A 23,235-nucleotide genomic window follows, 5' to 3' on the forward strand; every position below is an offset into this window, starting at 1 on the left:
AAAAGATAAAGAAAGCAGCAGGCTTTTGTTCACTTCTGTTCAAACCAGGTAAATCAAGATTTTATTTTTATATTTTGTTTAATATTCTGGGGTTGGGTTTTTAATATTAATTGATTTCATAGGGTTTTTCTTGAAGCAGCTATTTTTTGTTAAACCAGTTAAAAATCAAGATTGTATTTTTTTTATATAAGTTTTATATTTTTCTTGATGTTTTGGTGATGGGTTTTGTTGATTTTCTAAAATCTTGAATTTTTTTAAACAAAAAGTCAAAATGGATGGAGGGTATTCAAGAAAAGAAGAGATGCATCCTCAACTGCTGGATTTGAATAATCTGATCCCTGATGAGAGAAACTGGTTTGCAAAGAAAGAAGATGATCATAATCTTGGAGATGAAAAGAAGCTAGAATTAAGGCTTGGTCCACCTGGTGTTGAAGATTGGTCTGTTACAGATGCACAAAAGAACTACAAATCACCACAAAAAGCATCTCAGAAAAGGTACATTTTTTTTTAAAAAAATGTGAAAGATTTGTAATTTCATTGTCCATGCATGTAAGCAAAAGTAAACAAAAAGAAATTTCATGTATTCTCTCTCTGCACACACACTTCTGCACTAATTTGGATTTCATATCTTTTTTGTTTATATTTTTCTTTGTATGTATCTGTTTCATATTTTTGGGAAACTCACCGACTCATGTATTCTTGTTTTGTTTTGTTTGGACACTAATGGTGGTGGTACTCTGCTGCCTGATTTTCTAAATCTTATCTGTCATTAAAATTTTGCAGTATCATGGGTGTACCACCAGTCTTTTAACAACCACAGATTCATTAATTTTAGCTGTAAATTTCATGGGCTTTTTTAAAAATTTGATCTTTTTAGCAAATTTCAGTTATTCTTGATTTTTAACTTTTGGACCTTTTGGTAATTTTCATGGGATTTTCTGAAAAAATAATACTTTTAGCTTATTTGAGTGATTCTTGAATTTAACCAATGGTATTTGGACAATCTTGAAGAAAATAACCAGACTCATTAACTTCAGTTGTAGTCTTCATATGATTTTCTAAAAAAATATTATTATTATTTTGGCAAATTTGAGTGATTCTTGATTTTAACTTTTGGTATCTGGACAATCTTGAAGAAAATAACCACATATTCATTAATTTTAGTTGTAATTTTCATGGGATTTAATAAAAAAATAATCATTTTAGCAAATTTGAGTGAATCTTGATTCTAACTTTTAGTATTTTGAAAATCTTGAAATCTTGAAGAAGTGCACCTACACCTGCACCAGTTGTGGGATGGCCTCCAATTCGGTCATTTAGGAAGAATATTGCAAGCAGCAGCTCAAAACAGGCTCTTGTTTCGGATTCTCAAAATGCTGTTGTTTCGAACAACGTTGTTCCGAATGAAAAGACGGTGAACAATTGCCAAAAAGGGTTCTTTGTGAAGATCAATATGAACGGTGTTCCGATCGGTAGAAAAGTTGATCTTAACGCTTATGACACCTATGAAAAGCTTTCGGTTGCGGTCGATCAACTCTTTAGAGGACTTCTTGCAGGTTAATATTAAAGCATATATGAAAATGAATTTAGCACTTTTTTTATTAAGTTAATTTTTTAAGGTTACTGACTTGTCAAACGTGTTTACGCAGCTCAAAATGATACATCCGGATCTCGAGTTAGTGGTAATCATGAACACGAAAAACCGATTACCGGTTTGTTAGATGGAAATGGAGAATATACTTTAGTATATGAGGATAATGAAGGGGACAGGATGCTTGTTGGGGATGTGCCATGGCAGTAAGCATCTCATAACTAAATAATAATATTTATGCAATATGTCACAACTAAGTTGTTAACTTTTATATCTTTATTATTGTCTTATTGTCCACTTTTATAATATGCAAGAAGTTGTTCCATCTCTCTCTTGTGCCCACATAAGTCTAAAAGAACATTTAACTCTTTTTTGGTTTTGTCTGCACTTAGATTCCTCCATCACACTTACATATCATTCCTTTTATTAATAATATTATATACACATAAGAATATAAGATGCTTGTTGTATACAACTTTGCTTCCTTTAAACATAGAAATCTAGATCAGGATGATGCTTTATAATGACAACTCATTTAACTAACCTGTCTTCTTATAAATTAATGCAAGTGTGTCCATTATTGAATATTTATTCTTGACATGTGTTTTGCAGCATGTTTGTTTCTTCGGTTAAGAGGCTGCGCGTGATAAAGAGTTCCGAAATTTCTAACATATCACGTTGTAAGTAAACTTTAACATCTTTAAAAGTTGTTTATTTGTTTTGTCACTTCAGTGATTTTTTTATGGTTTTTTGCAGTGGGAAATAAGCAAGACGAGTAAAGTTTGATGATGGTTTTAAGTGGTACATGTTTTGTAGCAGTCTTCTGTTTATATGATGTGGGAATGAGAAGAGGCTATTGTGTTATGTTTTGATTGGAAGAATCAATATGTAAAATTGGTTTTTCTGACCAAATTTTCAGATTTGTGTTTAAAACTTGTGATAATAACAAGTTTAGATCTTTATTATTGTTATTATTATTATTATTATTCCAATGCTTCTAGTTCTAACTTTCAATATCTAATCATAAATGACACAAACACATGACACATCCATATAAAAGCACACTAATATTAAGACTGTTGTATCAAAGCTACAAAACTACCAAATTAGCACTCATCATCCTAACCAAAACATTTACATCAAAGATCAAAACAACTTTTAACTACCTTAAACTTCCATCCATCCATCAGCTTACTGTGCAGAAAACAATCATGGCCAGACAAACAACCAAACAGCGTTACTACTTACCATAACTTCTGGCTTCTGTTCTCTACCAACACATAATCTATCTTCCGTTTCAAGCCGTCGATGTCACGCCTAACCTGAAACATAGAAATGAAACCATACGAAACCGAGGTAAATTTCAACTAAAACAATAATAAAACTATACAACACTTGCCTCATAACTGTTTTCTGCTCCAAGTCGGCTGCTTTCAGTCTTGAATTTAGTACCGTCTCCACTTCCACCTTTGACTTCACAATATCAAAAAGAAAAAAAAACAGCCACAAATCAAATGTTAGAAAAACCATGTTACCACACCCTTTATGCTTCTTACCATTGGTTTAACTAACACAATAAATAAGAATTTAAATAACCATAACCACAACCTCAACAGCTTCAAACACTTGACTGTTACCACACGCGTTCACCATCTTGGTTTCTTGAATCTCGCACGAATGGTTTACGATAACCGGAGAAACCGAATCCCGGTTCTGTGGACTTAGCGCCTTCCTTTTGTGATGCTGCTCGGTTTCTTCCACACGTGTCCCATTATCTTTTCTCTTTCTAGAATCCTCATTGGATGGACGTTGACTTGATGGATCGGATGGCGGGGTACGTTTATGACCGTTTGGAAACACGTATAACGGGATCTGTCTTTTACGCACATGCGACACGTAGATATCCATCCCAGGTACCCAAAACGAGTACATACCAACCGATTGCCTAAACTCATCAACGGTCCCACGAATGTCAAACTGTTGACCTTCGTGAATCACTTCATCTTGTTTCCTCTGTAATCCCATGAAGAAAGCACTGTGAGAGCATGGCCTTAACGGATCAGAATAATCATGTGGGTACGGATGGCACTGCAGTTTCCCCATCGTGTCCCGCTCAATCTATAAAAGTTTCAAACCAAAACTTTAAAATAAAAAGTCAAAACAGTCAAAGAAAAAGACAGCCAATGGAATTAAGACACATTACCATCAAAGTCAACTGTCTCAAACGAGATTCAACCCAACCTTTCCACGAACGTAAATCATCGGTATTCGCAGCAACAATATCGACCTGAAGATAGTTTCTGTAGCCTTCGAAAAACATATACGGTTGAAACAATGCAGACCACTTGGCTCTGTTAAGTTCTATTGCCTGAAGATATCAACGATCAAAGATCAATGATCAACGTAAACAAAAGACCTTAAACAGATAATAACTATGATACCTCGCATATTCTATTTCCAAACTGAAATTGTTCGGTCATGACACGAAGTGTGCTAGTGGAGACGTTATAGCTAGAATTCATGCAGGGGTATGCAGGAGTGATGATCGGCATAATATGAGTGCGGTCCCTGTAGTACCTACGCGGATCCCACACAGCAAATCCTAGCTCCTCTTCTTCTTTTTCACATAACATAACTGGATTTGGCCACCGCCACTGAGTGTAAACCCTGAAAAACCTTGACACGAGCATACTCGGTATGGCATTTGGATAAAACTGACAAATCCGCGCAACCAGAAGAGCCCAATTCACACCACCAAGAAATCCAGTCACGTTTGAATAAACGCCACGCTTTTTGGCCCAATACTTTAAGCAACAAAGTGTTGTACGGAAATGCTAAAAAATAATTATATAATTCAAAAAGAGTCTAGATAAGTCGGTCAAAGTCAAATCTGAAAAAATAAAACCACACCTCGACATTGGGAACATGTTTAAGAATCTGATCAGCAACCCTGCAACCGTTAAGGCTCCTAACTGTCGGTTCGTCAACATCATACAATACAGAAACATCCGAGATGTCTAGATTCTGTTAAAAGATATATGTTTAGTCAAAACACTAATTTTCATCACGAAAACCATGAACAAAAACTTACATCCGGGACAACCAAAAGTGAAATACTAGCATAAAGGAGATCAATAGATATTCCATCAAATTTGAACTTCATAACCGGAACGTGAGCATCCGAAATCGGTTGAAGTTCAGTAACTTCCTCCATTGCCGATAATATCCCGTGCAACACAAAGAAGAAATCCTCCTAATAAATATTAAATAACCAGCATGAGTAAAAAGTGTACGCATAATCTAATTCAATCACGTGATGAAACTATTTAAACTATAAGAACTCACATCTCGATTCACATAAGAAGGCCCGACACACAATGTGTCAATGTCTGCCCCGGGACCATGAACCTACCACCAAAGTTTGAGATTACATAACTGATTACTAAATATTTTTTTTAATTATTATTTACTAAAACTTACCCCGAGCCGATATGATCCAAAAGTAAATATAACAGCATTTGCATCCTCAACCATCTGATCAGTGTACCCTCGGATACGAGTAAGTTGCTTCACCCAATCCACCACAATCTATACAAAACACATTTTTAGGCCAATAAACAAACCAAGCGAACACGAAGAAAGACATGTTCGTCTTCGTTGACTTAACTTTAACCAAACACGAACATGTGACCGAACGCATTTTGTTTTTTATTTATGTTCATTCATTAAATAAATGAACAAGTTCATGCATTCGTTTAAAACCTAACCGAAAAGTTCACGAATGTAAACAAACATTAACAGGCAAACTTAGACGAACAGAACAAACACAAACAAACATATTGACCAAACAAAAACGAACATAGGTTATAGCATTAAGAAACACAAACTTCGTGAATGATCATCAAGATCATAGTTGTCAATAGCAAATAGATGTGAATAACGACAACCTACCTATACGCTAAGTAGCAATAGCAATGAAATAGCAGGCACTATTTGATGTTTAGCGATAAGATATTACATTTTTTTGTTAAATGTTTTACATTGAAGTACTCCACCAAAATAGCGACTATAATCAATAAATACCATCACAAAACTAATAGAATTAAAAAAAATGATTATGATTACTATCTCACCCTATTATGTCGCTACAGACCACTTAACGCTACGCTGCGTTATTCGCTATAGCGAGCACTATTGACAACAATGATCAAGATGTTTATATTTATACAAATATAACTTCTTATGTATTTAATAAAACTTAAACAAACATACGCGCTATGCAGTCGATATCACCGATATATCAGTTATCGGTCCCTTGGCGATATATAAGTCAGAATATCGGTACCGATAATATCAACGATATTGACCGATATTGGACTAAGATTTGACTGATATATCACCGATATTCCTGCTATCAATGTTTTAAGTCTTAATTATCAACTTTTAGTGTTCAATATTAGTGTTTTAAATCTTAATCAATTCTTACTTGCTACGATTGTTAGTTTTTTGCAATTTGCAAAAGGTTAATAATTTGTTAATGGTAGGAGTCTATACTGAATTATTAGTGTTAAATTGCTATATATATAAATTTTACATGATATTAAGATTACCGATATCCCACCGATATTTTTCATGTTCGTTCGTTTATTAAATAAAACATTCTGTTCGGTTCATAATAATAATAATAATAATAAGTTAATTAAAACACACAAACCTGTTTAATTCTTGCTAAAACCTCTACTCTCTTATCAGCTTCTTCTTCACTTTCATACAATCCAGCATCATTCAAAAACTTAAAAACAAATACTCAATTAATTACACAAACAAACAAATAATAATAATAATAATAATACCTTATTTAGTTTCTGGGTTCTGAGTAAATCGGCTTCAGATGGTCCGGCTAACGATAACGGATTGGTAACCCCATGCGATCGTAAACCACCCTCCATTGTTAATTAATTAATTAATTGAGACAATAACACTTGAATATTTTATGTATGTGTGATTTGAAGGAATTAAGATACAGTGTTGTGTTATAAACCCTAAAGAGAGATAATTGGGGGTAATGGGAACGTGGATCTCAAGAAACTAATATTATTAATATTAATAATAACCGAAATTGGAATTCAAGTATGAAAGTGTAATAAAATTAATATTATTAATTAATATACTATTTGATTTTTTTTCCCACCGTCTTATCTTTATTTGTTTATAAAACTAGTCCCTCGAGTATGGTTAATCAATATTGTTGTAAAAATCTCTACTAGGCATCGATTAATTCGTGATTAATTGTTAGTCTATACGTCCTATTGATTAATTTTGGGTTAATCGGTTAATGGTTAAATTTATTCAAAATCAGGACAAGTCGGACTTATTCGGTCTTTTCTGACGAGATTATGGCAAAATTGATGATTCCAACTAAAGTCAGGTGTTTCGAGCCAATTTCTGGTAAAATTGTGTTTGTACTTAAATATATAAAAATGAAAAGTATATTATAAATGTAACACCCCAACCCGGAGCAGGCAGACGTATCACTATTACAGATATCATTGACCAAACAAAAACCATTTAAACGAAATGAAAAGAATCCCATGGCAACCAAAAGAGTTAAAAACACTGAAAGAAATTCTAAGTCAAATTTATTAAATGCTTAAATAAAAGAAAATTAAATCAAGTCCTTATTCTTGAGCTTCATTTTACTCTCATCACTGATCTCCCCGATTTCCCGAATTACCTGTTAGCAAATAAGACAGACACAAACAAGGAAATACGGCTGAGCCAAAAATTGCCCAGTAACGGAGAGAACAATAGTACAGGTAAAGGCATACATAAGACAAAACACATACTGAAATAAAACTGAAACTATTGCGGATATAAAACCACGTTTTAGACCGAACTATAATTAAATGCGAAACATAATCCGATACACGATCGGGACGTAATCTGAATATACTCAAATTTAACCAAATGCATATACACATATCAAAACGGACCAGAAATACAGCGAAACAAAATATAATTACTAAAATACACGACGATGATGTTAAAATAAATAGGTCGTGTAATACGGAAGCAACCAGAGCCTAAACAGAGGGGTACACAGCTAGCTAGTCCATGCACCAAGGAGACGGTGTGGGTGGCGTGCACACATTGTTCCATCTCAAACAGAAGTCAGGAGTCAGGAGTCGGAGCTAAGATCGATCTATACGCTCTAAGTGGCCAAGGTACTACATGAGTACTTTCAGAGACGCCGTGAACCTTGATTACGCACTATCACGATAAGTGCCATGTCGTTGACGCCCCAACGACAAGTCAGAAATGCTCGGGTAACAGAGTACCGAACTAAAGTCGTATAACTAAAAGATATTTAAACAGGAACATGCAATAATGAATTCAAAATATATATAACCTATTGCATGCTATAAAATTAATATAACCATATCATACGAATAAACCGAACTAGATAACAAAAATCCGCACTACGAAGTGACGGACATCGAATATAAAATGGACTAGAACCAATACTATGAGTGAAGAAAAACAGAATCCGTACAACAAAGTAGCGGACTATAATTAATACTAAGAGTAACAAAAACAGAAACCGTACTATGAAGTAACAAGAAACAGAATCCGTACCTTAATTATTATGTAAAAGTAAAAAAAGTTGGCCTGTCTTCAATAATTATGAGAACCTACGGTTTATTCACATTTTATTTTAGATATACTCGCATAATTACGATGGATGATTCGTTGATTTTTCCCGGGAAGACACTTTAAGAATCCATAAGAAAACTTGTTTAACCATAGGCTTGTTTCGGTGGTTATTTAAATATCGTTAGAGCTACCAAAAATAAGTACTAATATGTAAATGTTGAATTTTAAATCTCATCTTCATTATAAGGGAATATTATGAATAAAGTAACTGACCAAAACTATTATTTACCTATGATCACAAAAACTTTCAAAATTTAATTTATCATTTTAAATTCCTAACTTCTCAGATTTGATTTTAAGTTATACATAGTGGCTGTAAAGCCATTCATATTTATTATTATGGTGCTTAAGTTAACTTTATGCATATAGAAACTCTTGTCCTCCTATCTTTAATGACATGCATGCATTATACATACCAATTTAAATAGAGTTTCTAATTAAACAACGTTATCCATCACATGAACGAATCAACGATCTCATCCGAACGACTTAATTAGGTGTACGAACCAAAAGAAAAGGAGCGGACGGTTACCTTAGTTTTCGAACATGTCGGTGATGTACGTAAATGTGATAGTGACTTAACCGGTTCCTCTCGACAGAACAGAACAGATCGTAGGCGGAACTTGAACGGTGGTGGTATGCGATGCGTTACGGTGACTTACTCGAGGAGGGAAAAACGGCGGTCGGTACTTGAGAGAAACAGAAACGAGTGGCGGTGCCCGAAATTTGTCACCGAACTAGATGCGAACTAACGAAGGCACCGGTGGCGTCTGGCTTGCGGCAGTTGCCGATTGTCGTCTGATTTGCAGCAGCCGTTGGCGGCACTGTGATGGCGGACAATCTTCGTTGCGAGGCTAATTTAGGGTGATGGTGTGATGTGGTGGTGAGGCAGAGAGTAAGCAAAAGTTGGTATGGTTTTGTGAAGTTTGATTTGAAGCTTTATACACCGTCGATCGTCGGGGATACGGATAACGCACGAAACATATTTGCCAAAATATCCAGTGTTTAGTTTGAAGAGGCTGAATGGGTTATTAATTAGTCTTGATCTAATATTATTGATCCAGTATAGCTATACGATTTATACTTGATTTAATAATACTATATATCTTTTAGATTTCTCCTCCTATTCGAAATTCAAATCATAATATGCATCTGTATCATTTTGTTTAATATTAGTTGATCAAATCACAAAATCTCAAATTTCAAATACTTATATTAAATTCACAACCACACCTTAATTAATAATAATCCTATTTATTAATATAGTTTATTTGTTATCTTTATATTTGGGTTATTATAATTATACTCCCCTAAAAAAATTTCATCCTCGAAATTGTAAGACGGTGACACATACTTTCGGATATTACGGAAACGAAACAAACTTAAACTTTCATAAATTCAGATATGACAATTTCAAAGTCTCAGAAGCAAATATTGGGACATATAAAACAGAATTCATATGAAGTCAAAACCATCCAAACTGAAATCACCAACTGCTAAAATGAAAATAAATACGGATATTGGGAACGAATAGTATCCTCCATTTCCCAAGTAGCTTCTCGTTCAGAATGGTTCTTCCAAAGAATTTTAACGAACGAAATAGTTTTCTTGCGCATAATGCGTTCTTGACGATCAAGAATAGCTTCAGGTTCTTCTTCAACAGATAAATCCTCGCGAATCAGATGGAGCGGATAGGTAACAACATGTAACGGGTGATAATTATACCCCCTAAGAAGAGATACGTGAAAGACCCTATGCACATGAGATAACTGAGGTGGTAAAGCCAAACGATAAGAGACTTCGCCAACTCTTTCAAGAATTTCAAACGGTCCGATGAATCTTGGGCTAAGTTTTCCCTTGATTCCAAAACGTTGAACGCCTCTACAAGGTGAAACTCGCAAGAATACCCGATCACCGACATTAAATTCCAAAGCTCGACGATGTCGGTCTGCATAGCTCTTCTGTCGACTCTGAGCCTCTTTTAGCTTCTCACGAGCAATGGTAACTTTCTCATTTGTAATCTGTACCAACTCGGGCCCTTCAATAATTTTCTCACCAACCTCATCCCAACAATTAGGGGCTCTACACTTACGACCATATAAAAGCTCGAATGGCGCCATACCGATGCTAGCTTGCCAACTATTATTTTAGGCAAACTCAACCAGACTTAAATACTCGTCCCAGTTTCCACTCCACTCTAAAGCACATGCTCGAAGCATATCTTCGAGTGTCTGAATGGTACGTTTTGACTGACCGTCAGTCTGAGGATGAAACGCGGTACTGAATCTCAATCTAGTACCCCATGCGGCCTGCAACCCCTTCCAAAAGCGCGAAGTGAAACGTGGGTCTCGATCACAAACAATAGAGACGGGGGTGCCATGGAGTCTCACAATCTCTCGAGTAAAAATGTCGGATAACTTACTGACTGAGAATCCTTTTTGAATCGGAAGAAAGTGGGCCGATTTTGACAAACGATCGACTGCAACCCAAATAGCATCATTTATTTTGAACGTTTTAGGTAGTCCGGTAATAAAATCCATTGAGATATCATCCCACTTCCATACCGGAATGTCAAGTGTCTGAAGTAAACCCCCAGCTCTTTGATGCTCAGTTTTAACTTGCTGACAAGTAAGGCATCTGCTGACATAACTGGCCACGTCCTCTTTCATACCGCTCCACCAAAAATGTTGACGAAGATCCCGATACATCTTTGTGGATCCGGGGTGGATTGAGAACGGTGAACTGTGAGCCTCAGCTAACAACGACTCCCGTAGGGTGGAATCGCTAGGAACACATAACCGTTTTCCACACCAAACTACGCCATGTTCGTCTTCTCTGAATTCTGACTGTTTACCAACCTCCAAATTCTGCATAATTGCCAAAATTTCTCCGTCTTCATATTGCGCACTCTTGATTCGAGAAATTAGATCAGGCTCAATATGAAATCTGGCTAGATATCCATTGGTATCACCAAAATGGAGACCAATACCCAATCTATCCAGATCATTGAGGATATGAGGTTGCAGCTGAAAAGAATTTATCGCTCCGGAACTCTTCCGACTAAGAGCATCGGCTACAACGTTTGCCTTCCCCGGATGATACTGTATGATAGCGTCGTAATCTTTTAGAAGTTCTAACCAACGTCTCTGCTGTGACATCTGCCCCGATCCGACCCGACCCAGGTACCCGTTTCCCTTATCCGATCTCTTTCTTTTATGATTTAATATTTATTTATACTTATATTTTACTTTTAATAATAATAATATATTTTCCTTCCCGCCTCTTTCTCTCTCCTTCTTTCCGCCGTCCCCTCCCTCTTCCTTCTTATCTCTTTCCGCCTTCTTTTCCCTCTTGTCGCCGTCCCGCCCTTAAGCCTTGTTTCTCTCTCCTTACTCTTTGCTGTCCTTTGTTCCTTCCCGCCTAAGGTTGTCTGCGCAGCTCCACGCGCCAGACCCCTTACAAGGAAGCCTGCGTGAAGACCATCTGTTCCTGCGATACGCGAGACGAACTCTTCTCGCAGCGCGCTAAGAATTGTAATTCTTCTCGCAGCGCGCTAAGAACGGTAGTTCTTCCCGCGACGCGCTAAGGATTGTAGTTCTTCTCGCAGCGCGCTAAGTATCGTAGTTCATCCCTCGACGCGCGAAGAATTATAGTTCTTCCCGCGGCGCGCTAGGAATTTTAGTTCCTCCCGCGGCGCGCTAAGAAATGTGATTCTTCCCGCGGCGCGCTTAGAAATGAAGTTCTTTCCGCGACGCGTTAAGGTTGTTTCTGTCTGCCTTCGCGCTCGCGCTCTCTTGACCTTCTGTGTCTGCCTTCGCGCTCGAGCTTTCTCGCGCTGAACCCTTTGAGTTTTCTTCTGTTTAATCTAGCCGTTGCTTTTGTGTTGTCTTATCTTTTGAGCTGTTGACCTAATCTGCTTTATGTCTGAAAAGTTACTTTCGGCGCAGCATGCGCACCAACCCCATTGGTTGACAGATAAAGTGACTGACATAATCTTTTGAGAATCTGCTTTTGCCATGCTTGACCAGTACCTTTTTCTGAACCGCCCATGCCTTTTTACTGTTCCCTGACAGCTTTATCTTGCCTCTGCAGCTGCCATATCTTTTGATATCTTTTGCTTTTGGAATCTTTTACTTTTTGAGATCTTTTCCCCTTTTTCTAGGGATTGTGTTCCCTAGGGTTTCTCTATAAATAATAGTATTATTTTCCTAACACTACACACACAAAACACTTAATCTCTCCTGTCCTCCTCCTTGCTCTCTCTGCCGCCTCCCTCTCTGCCTCCGTCTTCCTCCCTGTTCTGCCCTGCTTTTCCGGTAATATATATATATTATATATAATAATTTACTTATTAATTATGCTAACTTATAATCAAGACTTAAAACAAATCATTAAAACAATAATCTTATTTATAGGTTAACTTGTGCTTGTTTAAAGTTGGTTCTTGCTTTATCTTACACCGCATCGTTTATCAAGTGAGTAATCTCGTACCTAATCCCTTTTTGCTTTTAATGTTTTGGGATGTTCATGTGTTCATACAAACTTAGAGTCTTAAACTTGTTTATGAACTTTAGTCGCGCAGTATCCCATGTGTTGAGGACGTAGACTTGGCTGTTTATTTGTATGTGTGGATCATTAACCGTCTTGTCGGTCTATTCCGCAGTTTTCATGGTACCATTAGATGAACACGGGAGAACTATCGTTTATGATTTTCTCTTTTGTTTACACATGCACAGTTTGTCTTGTTTGTGAGCTCAATTGTGAGCACTGGCAGTCTTATGAATCTTAGAGTTGGTCCCGATCAGATTACACCCTTGTTGAAAAACCAGACATACACATGTTGCGCGCAGATTTATTGTTATCTATGTATTGTATTAAACTTGATTTCTCACCAACACGCAAGTGTTTGACGTTTTATTTTAACACATGTTCAGGTTTGCAGTAGCTGTTTTGGAGCTTGTGGACACGTAGGAAGTTTTCTTTATTTTTGACCTAGATTAAAATGTATCAAGACAAGTTATTGCTGTTCGAATATTATGGTTTATAATATATTGATTTATGATGATTTATGTTATCTTATTTTTGCTTTGCGCGTGCGCGAATGAATGTATTTATTAAATATTGACACCCAATAGTGTCACGAGTAATGAAACAATATGTGGCGCCCCGATGTATAATCCGCCTTTGGTCGGGGTGTTACAGATTGGTATCAGAGCTCGTTGACTTTAGGATAGGTGGTTAGACGTAACGGCCTAAAATACCTAAGAGTCCCTTCTCGCGCATGAGAGAAATCTCATGTTTGCGCGCTTATTGTTAATTACTCGTTATTTATGAATATGCTCGCGCTTGCGCAGTATATGATTTTATGTTTTATTTCGCGATATTTCGATTTTTGTTGAATTTCGATTTTTATTGATTTTACTTACATGTTCGATTGTTGGATTTGAAAATCCGAAAAGTCATGGTGATACATGAATAGTTGATTTTCAATTTCCATTTACGATTATGTTCTGAGGTTGGAGACTTGAAAAGTCATGGTGATACATGAATTGTCAACCTCCAATACTCATTTTCTTGTATGTTTTATATTGAAGATTGAAAAGTCATGGTGATACATGAATCGTCAATCTCCAATACTCGTTTGCTCGTATATTTTAAATTGGGAATTCGGAAAGTCATGGTGATACATGAATTGTCGATTCTTGATTCGAATTTGTTACCTTTATTAAGTCTGCATTTAGGGTCATTTAATCTACTTTAACTTTTGATAGTATCTAACTCTGCGAAACCAAGCTTTATAAAGTTATACTTTGCGATAAAACCAAGATATTAACTAAAATTAAAACTTTTATAGAATGCCTCCGCTATCTCGCCGATTTCAGAGAAGAGAAGCCTCGCGCATGCGTAGACAGCAACGTTCCCAGGAAATGGCCGCCGCAATAGCCCAAGCTTTGAGCCAAAACAATACCAACACCTCTGCTTACAACATTAAGTCCTTTAACGCGGGTAACCCTCCAAAGTTCACAGGTCTTGAAGGAGCCACCGTGATGCTCCAGTGGCTTGAGAAAATAGAAAACACTTTCCTCCACACCCAATGCCCCTCAGACAGACGAACCCTATATGCTTCCAGTGTCTTGGAATCTAGAGCGCTTACATGGTGGAATGGAGTAGCTCATGCGCGTGGCGCAGAAACTGCTTCTAGCATGACATGGGAGGAATTCAAGGAAATTCTGACGCGAGAATTCTGCCCTCCCAACGAAGTTAAGCGCTTGGAGGAAGAATTCTGGAACTTGAAGCAATACAGCGGTGAAGCGCGCGAGTACGCGACGCGCTTCCATGAACTAAGCCTGCTTGTCCCTCACCTTGTTACCCCTTCCCGCCGAGCCATAGAGAAATTCCTTGGGGGCCTCCCCATGGAAATTCAAGATTCTGTATGGGCCAGAAACCCAGTTACCCTCTCTGACGCCATCGAGTTGGCCGCTGTGCTCAGCGACAACCATGTCAGAGCAGGAACCCTGTTCCTGCGGGGAGCTGAGAAGACCAAACCTACCAAAACTGTCCCTGAACCAACAGAAACCAAACCTGAACCCTCAAACCGTAACAACCTCAAGCGCAGGCGCAAGGCCTATGCGCTTACCAACCCGCCCATTGTCCAGCAACCCATCTACCAACCTCCAGTTTACGCGCCTAACCCTCTGTCAGCCTACCCAACACCTCCTGTAGTCCACAACTATGCCTTAACCAATCCAGCACTCCCTGCCCCGCCAACTAAGAAACCTTACACAGGAAACCATCCCTTTTGCCCAACCTGTAGACTCCACCACCCACCTCAAGTCCCATGTCGACTTTGTACCCGATGTGGCCGCGCTGGTCACCTTGCAGAAAACTGTAGAGTCCCTCTCGCCAATCCAATCGCGCCAACACCACCAGTCTACCCGCAGAACCCACAACCAACCTACCAAAACCCACGACCCAGATCGTGCTTTAACTGCGGTGATCCCAGTCATTTCCGGAACGCGTGCCCAAGGCTACAAGTGCAAATCACACAAGCGAATCCGGTGAACCAGATTTCAAACCAAGTAACGCGTGGACGAGCTTTTAACATAACCGCGCACCAAGCGCAAGCGAATAATGACGTAGTTAATGGTACATTTTTACTTAACGGATTTTATGCTTCTGTACTTTTTGATACTGGCGCCGATCGAAGTTTTATCTCTCGCGCCTTTGAGCTGAAGCTTGCGCGACCGCGCGATAACTTAAAAGAAGATTTTTCAGTTGAATTGGCTAATGGCGAAACTATTTTAATAAACTCAGTGATTAAGGATTGCACGCTTAACCTTAACGAAAACGATTTTCTGATCGACCTAATCCCCATGCCTCTTGGAAGCTTTGATGTTATTATTGGTATGGACTGGCTCTCGCATAATCGCGCCGAAGTTATTTGCGCCAAGAAGATGATTCGCATACCTCGAGAAAATGGTGATCTTCATATTTACGGCGAGAAACCCTCCCGCGGTCTTAAACTTATGTCTTGCGCCGAAGCCCGAAGGCTCATGCGGAAGAAGTGTGTTGCATTCTTAGCCCATGTGGTTAAACCTGCTGAAGAGAAGAAGCTTCGCGATATCCCTGTTGTGCGTGATTTTCCTGAAGTTTTTCCTGATGATCTTCCTGGTATCCCTCCCGCTCGTGAAGTCGAGTTTCGTGTTGATCTTGTCCCTAGTGCTTCCCCCGTAGCTAAATCTCCTTATCGTCTTGCACCCGCTGAGATGCAAGAATTGGCAAGCCAACTTCAAGAGTTGACAGCTAAAGGATTCATTCGCCCTAGCTCTTCGCCCTGGGGTGCTCCGGTGTTGTTCGTTAAAAAGAAAGATGGATCGTTTCGCATGTGTATTGATTACCGCGAGTTGAACAAACTCACCATTAAAAACCGGTATCTCTTACCGCGTATTGACGACCTCTTTGATCAACTCCAAGGTGCCTCTTGTTTCTCGAAGATTGATCTCCGCTCTGGTTATCACCAGTTGCGCATCCGCGATGAAGATGTTCCGAAGACTGCTTTTCGAACTCGTTATGGCCATTTTGAGTTCTTGGTCATGTCCTTCGGTTTAACCAACGCACCCGCCGTTTTCATGGATCTAATGAATCGGGTGTGTAGGCCTTTCTTGGACCGTTTCGTGATTGTGTTTATCGATGATGTTCTGGTGTATTCTAAGACCAAGGCCGAGCACGAGCAACATCTCCGATTGGTATTGCAAAAGCTTAGAGTTGAGCAACTCTATGCTAAGCTTTCCAAGTGTGAATTCTGGTCTGATGAAGTACAGTTTCTTGGCCATGTTGTGAACAAGATGGGTATTCATGTCGACCCATCCAAAATTGAAGCAATCAAGAACTGGATTACGCCATCCTCTCCTTCTGAGATCCGTTCCTTTCTGGGCTTAGCTGGTTATTACCGGCGCTTCATTTCGAACTTCTCAAAGATCGCTTTGCCTTTAACAGCTCTAACGCACAAAGGTAAACCGTATATTTGGGGCTCGAAGCAAGAAGAAGCCTTCCTATCGCTCAAGCGATTGTTGTGTGAAGCTCCTGTTCTTGCGCTACCTGAGGGTAATGATGATTTTGTCGTGTACTGCGATGCCTCCAACCAAGGTCTCGGTTGTGTTCTTATGCAACGAGGCAAGGTTATCGCTTACGCATCAAGGCAACTCAAGGTTCATGAAAAGAATTATACAACTCACGACCTCGAACTTGGTGCAGTTGTTTTTGCCTTGAAAATCTGGAGACACTACCTTTATGGCACTAAGTGTATCCTCTACACTGACCATAAAAGCCTTCAGCATATCTTTGATCAGAAGGAACTTAACATGAGGCAACGCCGATGGAACGAACTCATCAGCGATTACGATTGTGAGATCCGGTATCATCCTGGTAAGGCTAATGTGGTAGCCGACGCGCTCAGCCGAAAACCCTGCCAGCTTAACTGTATCTTGCCGCGCACCCAGCTTCACTTCGCGCCGATTCAAAGCAACCTTGAATCGCGTATTCGTGACGCGCAGCGCGCATCCATCAGTAATGGTAACCTTCGCGCCGAGTTAGCGTGTGGCGCGGAAGCACTCTTTGTCCCTAATCTGAGTGGAATTCTCTGCTATCTCAATCGCATCTGGATTCCCTTTGATGAGAATCTTCGCGCTGATATCCTGAGTGAAGCGCACAAATCTCGGTATTCTATTCATCCTGGCACTGATAAGATGTACAAGGATTTGCGCATTACTTATTGGTGGCCCGGTATGAAAAAGGATATTGCTGTGTTCGTAGCTAGATGTCTGACCTGTTCTAAAGTGAAAGCTGAACACCAACGCCCATCTGGTTTGCTCGAACAACCAGAAATTCCTACGTGGAAATGGGAATGTATAGCAATGGACTTTATTACCAAGTTACCTTTGACAGCAAGCAAACATGATAGCATTTGGGTAATAGTGGATCGTTTGACTAAGTCTGCTCACTTTCTGCCCATTCGTGAAAACTACCGTGTTGAGCAACTCGCGCAGCTTTATGTCAAGGAAATTGTCTGCCGCCATGGTACTCCTTTGAGCATCATATCCGATCGCGATGGCCGTTTTATATCTCGCTTTTGGAAATCTCTCCAATCTGCGCTAGGAACTCGCTTGGACATGAGTACGGCATATCATCCTCAGACTGACGGTCAGTCTGAGCGAACTATTCAAACTCTTGAGGATATGCTCCGATCTTGTGTTCTTGATTTTGGAGGTAATTGGGATTCGCACCTGCCTTTGATCGAGTTCTCTTATAATAACAGCTATCATTCCAGTATCGGTATGGCCCCATTTGAAGCACTTTACGGTCGTAAGTGCCGCTCCCCGATTTGTTGGAACGAAGTGGGAGAAGCTCAAATCACAGGACCCGAACTTGTTCAAGAGACAACCGATAAAATCGCCAAGATCCGTGATCATCTGCTGACTGCCAGAAGCCGACAGAAGAGTTACGCAGATCGTAGACGGAAGCCTCTCGAATTTCAAGTTGGTGATCTTGTTCTCCTCAAGGTGTCGCCCTGGAAGGGTGTTGTCCGCTTTGGGAAGAAAGGTAAGCTTGCTCCTCGTTATGTTGGTCCATTTAAGATTCTCGCGCGTGTAGGAAAAGTTGCCTATAGACTTGACCTGCCGCCCGCGCTCAGTAATGTGCATCCAACGTTCCATGTATCCAATCTCAAGAAGTGTTTAGCTGACGAGAACCTTCACATTCCACTTGATGAAGTTCAAGTTGATGAATCTATGCATTTCGTTGAGAAGCCTGTTGAGATTATGGATCGCGAGGTTAAGCAAACCAAGCGCAGTCGTATCCCTATCGTGAAAGTTCGCTGGGAGTCCAAGCGCGGAGCCGAGTTTACATGGGAAAGGGAAGATCAAATGAAGATCAAGTACCCGCACCTGTTCTCTGCGCAACCTACTTCGAGATAAATTTCGGGACGAAATTTCTTAAAGTAGGGGAGACTGTGACATCTGCCCCGATCCGACCCGACCCAGGTACCCGTTTCCCTTATCCGATCTCTTTCTTTTATGATTTAATATTTATTTATACTTATATTTTACTTTTAATAATAATAATATATTTTCCTTCCCGCCTCTTTCTCTCTCCTTCTTTCCGCCGTCCCCTCCCTCTTCCTTCTTATCTCTTTCCGCCTTCTTTTCCCTCTTGTCGCCGTCCCGCCCTTAAGCCTTGTTTCTCTCTCCTTACTCTTTGCTGTCCTTTGTTCCTTCCCGCCTAAGGTTGTCTGCGCAGCTCCACGCGCCAGACCCCTTACAAGGAAGCCTGCGTGAAGACCATCTGTTCCTGCGATACGCGAGACGAACTCTTCTCGCAGCGCGCTAAGAATTGTAATTCTTCTCGCAGCGCGCTAAGAACGGTAGTTCTTCCCGCGACGCGCTAAGGATTGTAGTTCTTCTCGCAGCGCGCTAAGTATCGTAGTTCATCCCTCGACGCGCGAAGAATTATAGTTCTTCCCGCGGCGCGCTAGGAATTTTAGTTCCTCCCGCGGCGCGCTAAGAAATGTGATTCTTCCCGCGGCGCGCTTAGAAATGAAGTTCTTTCCGCGACGCGTTAAGGTTGTTTCTGTCTGCCTTCGCGCTCGCGCTCTCTTGACCTTCTGTGTCTGCCTTCGCGCTCGAGCTTTCTCGCGCTGAACCCTTTGAGTTTTCTTCTGTTTAATCTAGCCGTTGCTTTTGTGTTGTCTTATCTTTTGAGCTGTTGACCTAATCTGCTTTATGTCTGAAAAGTTACTTTCGGCGCAGCATGCGCACCAACCCCATTGGTTGACAGATAAAGTGACTGACATAATCTTTTGAGAATCTGCTTTTGCCATGCTTGACCAGTACCTTTTTCTGAACCGCCCATGCCTTTTTACTGTTCCCTGACAGCTTTATCTTGCCTCTGCAGCTGCCATATCTTTTGATATCTTTTGCTTTTGGAATCTTTTACTTTTTGAGATCTTTTCCCCTTTTTCTAGGGATTGTGTTCCCTAGGGTTTCTCTATAAATAATAGTATTATTTTCCTAACACTACACACACAAAACACTTAATCTCTCCTGTCCTCCTCCTTGCTCTCTCTGCCGCCTCCCTCTCTGCCTCCGTCTTCCTCCCTGTTCTGCCCTGCTTTTCCGGTAATATATATATATTATATATAATAATTTACTTATTAATTATGCTAACTTATAATCAAGACTTAAAACAAATCATTAAAACAATAATCTTATTTATAGGTTAACTTGTGCTTGTTTAAAGTTGGTTCTTGCTTTATCTTACACCGCATCGTTTATCAAGTGAGTAATCTCGTACCTAATCCCTTTTTGCTTTTAATGTTTTGGGATGTTCATGTGTTCATACAAACTTAGAGTCTTAAACTTGTTTATGAACTTTAGTCGCGCAGTATCCCATGTGTTGAGGACGTAGACTTGGCTGTTTATTTGTATGTGTGGATCATTAACCGTCTTGTCGGTCTATTCCGCAGTTTTCATGGTACCATTAGATGAACACGGGAGAACTATCGTTTATGATTTTCTCTTTTGTTTACACATGCACAGTTTGTCTTGTTTGTGAGCTCAATTGTGAGCACTGGCAGTCTTATGAATCTTAGAGTTGGTCCCGATCAGATTACACCCTTGTTGAAAAACCAGACATACACATGTTGCGCGCAGATTTATTGTTATCTATGTATTGTATTAAACTTGATTTCTCACCAACACGCAAGTGTTTGACGTTTTATTTTAACACATGTTCAGGTTTGCAGTAGCTGTTTTGGAGCTTGTGGACACGTAGGAAGTTTTCTTTATTTTTGACCTAGATTAAAATGTATCAAGACAAGTTATTGCTGTTCGAATATTATGGTTTATAATATATTGATTTATGATGATTTATGTTATCTTATTTTTGCTTTGCGCGTGCGCGAATGAATGTATTTATTAAATATTGACACCCAATAGTGTCACGAGTAATGAAACAATATGTGGCGCCCCGATGTATAATCCGCCTTTGGTCGGGGTGTTACATCTGCCTCATGTTCAGTTCCTTCTGAGTGAAGATATATTTCAAGCTCTTATGATTAGTGAAAATATCGCAAGTCTCTCCATAAAGATAATGACGCCAGATTTTCAACGCGAAAATAACTGCAGCGAGTTCGAGGTCATGCGTCGGATAGTTAACCTCGTAAGGTTTCAACTGTCGTGAGGCGTATGCAATGACTTTACCATGCTGCATTAAAACGCAGCCGAGACCTTTCTTAGAAGCATCACTATAAATTTGGTATCCACCCGTGCCTGAAGGAAGTGTAAGAATCGGATTAGAAACCAATCGCTTCTTTAGTTCTTCAAAACTTTTCTCTCGATCATCATTCCAGGAGAACTTAACCCCTTTCCTTAACAGTTGCGTGAGGGGTAGGGCGATGGCGGAAAAACCTTCAACAAATCGGCGATAATAACCGGCAAGGCCGAGAAAACTACGGACTTCTGAGACTGAGGTAGGTCTAGGCCAATTAGTGACTGCCTCGATTTTAGCCGGGTCCATTGAAATGCCTTCGGCCGACACAATGTGACCCAAAAACGCTACCTTGCTTAGCCAGAACTCGCATTTTGAGAATTTTGATAAAGCTTCTTTTTACGTAAAATCTCAAGTACGATACGAAGATGATCCTCATGTTCCGCTTTACTTTTAGAATAAATTAGAATATCGTCGATGAAGACTATCACGAACTTATCAAGAAATTCTCGAAAAACTCGGTTCATCAAGTCCATGAAAACGGCCGGGGCATTGGTTAACCCAAACGGCATCACCAAGAATTCATAATGGCCATAACGAGTACGAAAAGCTGACTTAGAAACATCTGAATCTTTGATCTTAAGCTGATGGTAACCAGATCTCAAATCAATCTTAGAAAAACATTTGGCGCCTTGTGTAACACCCCGACCAAAGGCGGATTATACATCGGGGCGCCACATATTGTTTCATTACTCGTGACACTATTGGGTGTCAATATTTAATAAATACATTCATTCGCGCACGCGCAAAGTAAACAAGATAACATAAATCAACATAAATCATTATATTATAAGGCAAAATATTCGAACAACAATAACATGTCTTGATACATTTTAATCTAGGTCCAAAAGTAAAAACGTCCTACGTGTCCACAAGCTCCAAAACAGCTACTGCAAACCTGAACATGTGTTAAAATAAAACGTCAAACACTTGTGTGTTGGTGAGAAATCAAGTTTAATAGATAATAATAGATAACAATAAATCTGCGCGCAACACGTGTATGTCTGGTGTTTAACAAGGGTGCAATCAGATTGTGATCAAGCCTAAATAGATCATAGCTCATAGTTCATAGTTCAATCCGTGCTCCCAATTGAGCACAAAAAAACAAGAAAACATCTGTGCAAGTGTAAACAAAGAAAACCGTAAACGATAGGTCTCCCGTGTTCATCTAATGGATCCATGAAAACTGCAGAATAGGCCGAACAAAGCGGTTAATGATACACACATACAAATAAACAGCCAAGTAAACGTCCTCAACACATGGGATACTGCGCGACTAAAGTTCATAAACAAGTTTAAGACTCAAGTTTGTACGAACACATGAACATCCCAAAACATAAAAAATAAAAAGGGATTAGGTACGAGATTACTCACTTGATAAACGATGCGGTGTAAGATAAAGCAAGAACCAACTTTAAACAAGCACAAGTTAACCTAGAATTAAAGATTATCGTTTTAATGATTTGTTTTAAGTCTTGAATATAAGTTAGCATAATTAATAAGTAAATTATTATATATATTATATATTACCGGAAAAGCAGAGCAGAACAGGGAGGAAGACGGAGGCAGAGAGGAAGACGGCAGAGAGAGCAAGGAGGAGGTTAAATTAAGTGTTTGTGTGTGTAGTGTTAAGAAAATAGCATTATTATTTATAGGGAAACCCGAGGGAACACAATCCCTAGAAAAAGGGGAAAAAAACTCAAAAAGCAAAAGATATCAAAAGATATGGCAGCTGCAGGGGGCAAGATAAAGCTGACAGGGAACAGTAAACAGGCATGGGCGGGTCAGATAAAGGTACTGGTCAAGCATGGAAAAAGCAGATCTCAAAAGATAATGTCAGTCACTTTTTCTGCCAACCAATGGGGTTGGTGCGCATGCTGCGCCGAAAGTGGCTTTTCAGACATAAGATAGGTCAGGTCAACAGCACAGAAGATAAGACAACACAAAAGCAAACAGGCTGGAATAAAACAGAAGAAAAGATACAAGTCTAGCGCGAGAAAGCTGCGCGCGAGAAGGCTAAGGCGCGCCGCGGGAAGAATCACATTTCTTAGCGCGCCGCGGGAAGAATCACATTTCTTAGCGCGCCGCGGGAGGAACTAAAATTCCTA

The 23,235-nt window shown here is 39.5% G+C and overlaps 2 protein-coding genes across 3 annotated transcripts; one reads left to right on the top strand and one right to left on the bottom strand.

The window, feature by feature from the left end:
• Positions 1–255: 255 nt before the first annotated feature.
• Positions 256–2,556, top strand: LOC143573893 (auxin-responsive protein IAA18-like). Its single transcript, XM_077058662.1, has 5 exons — positions 256–495; positions 1,267–1,556; positions 1,650–1,797; positions 2,204–2,271; positions 2,348–2,556. The coding sequence occupies exons 1-5, from the start codon at positions 272–274 to the stop codon at positions 2,368–2,370; spliced, it is 753 nt and encodes a 250-aa protein (XP_076914777.1). The 5' UTR covers positions 256–271; the 3' UTR covers positions 2,371–2,556.
• Positions 2,557–2,626: 70 nt separating this feature from the next.
• LOC143573892 (nuclear poly(A) polymerase 4-like) lies at positions 2,627–6,606 on the bottom strand. 2 transcript variants are annotated; one of them, XM_077058661.1, is made up of 10 exons: positions 6,445–6,606; positions 6,306–6,383; positions 5,072–5,179; positions 4,937–4,999; positions 4,683–4,844; positions 4,502–4,615; positions 4,033–4,425; positions 3,795–3,959; positions 3,200–3,709; positions 2,627–3,064 (listed from the first exon to the last, which is right to left on the bottom strand). In XM_077058661.1, the coding sequence occupies exons 1-10, from the start codon at positions 6,538–6,540 to the stop codon at positions 2,909–2,911; spliced, it is 1,845 nt and encodes a 614-aa protein (XP_076914776.1). In that variant the 5' UTR covers positions 6,541–6,606; the 3' UTR covers positions 2,627–2,908. The 2 variants fall into 2 exon arrangements, with proteins under 2 accessions (XP_076914776.1, XP_076914775.1); XM_077058660.1 differs by having other exon boundaries at positions 3,194–3,709.
• Between the last annotated feature and the right edge of the window lie 16,629 nt (positions 6,607–23,235).

The sequence above is a fragment of the Bidens hawaiensis genome, unplaced genomic scaffold (genome assembly GCF_021521415.1).
Source record: "Bidens hawaiensis isolate Kalapana, Puna unplaced genomic scaffold, B.hawaiensis_p1.1 tig00026670_1, whole genome shotgun sequence".
In the NCBI taxonomy this organism is placed as follows: Eukaryota; Viridiplantae; Streptophyta; class Magnoliopsida; order Asterales; family Asteraceae; genus Bidens; species Bidens hawaiensis.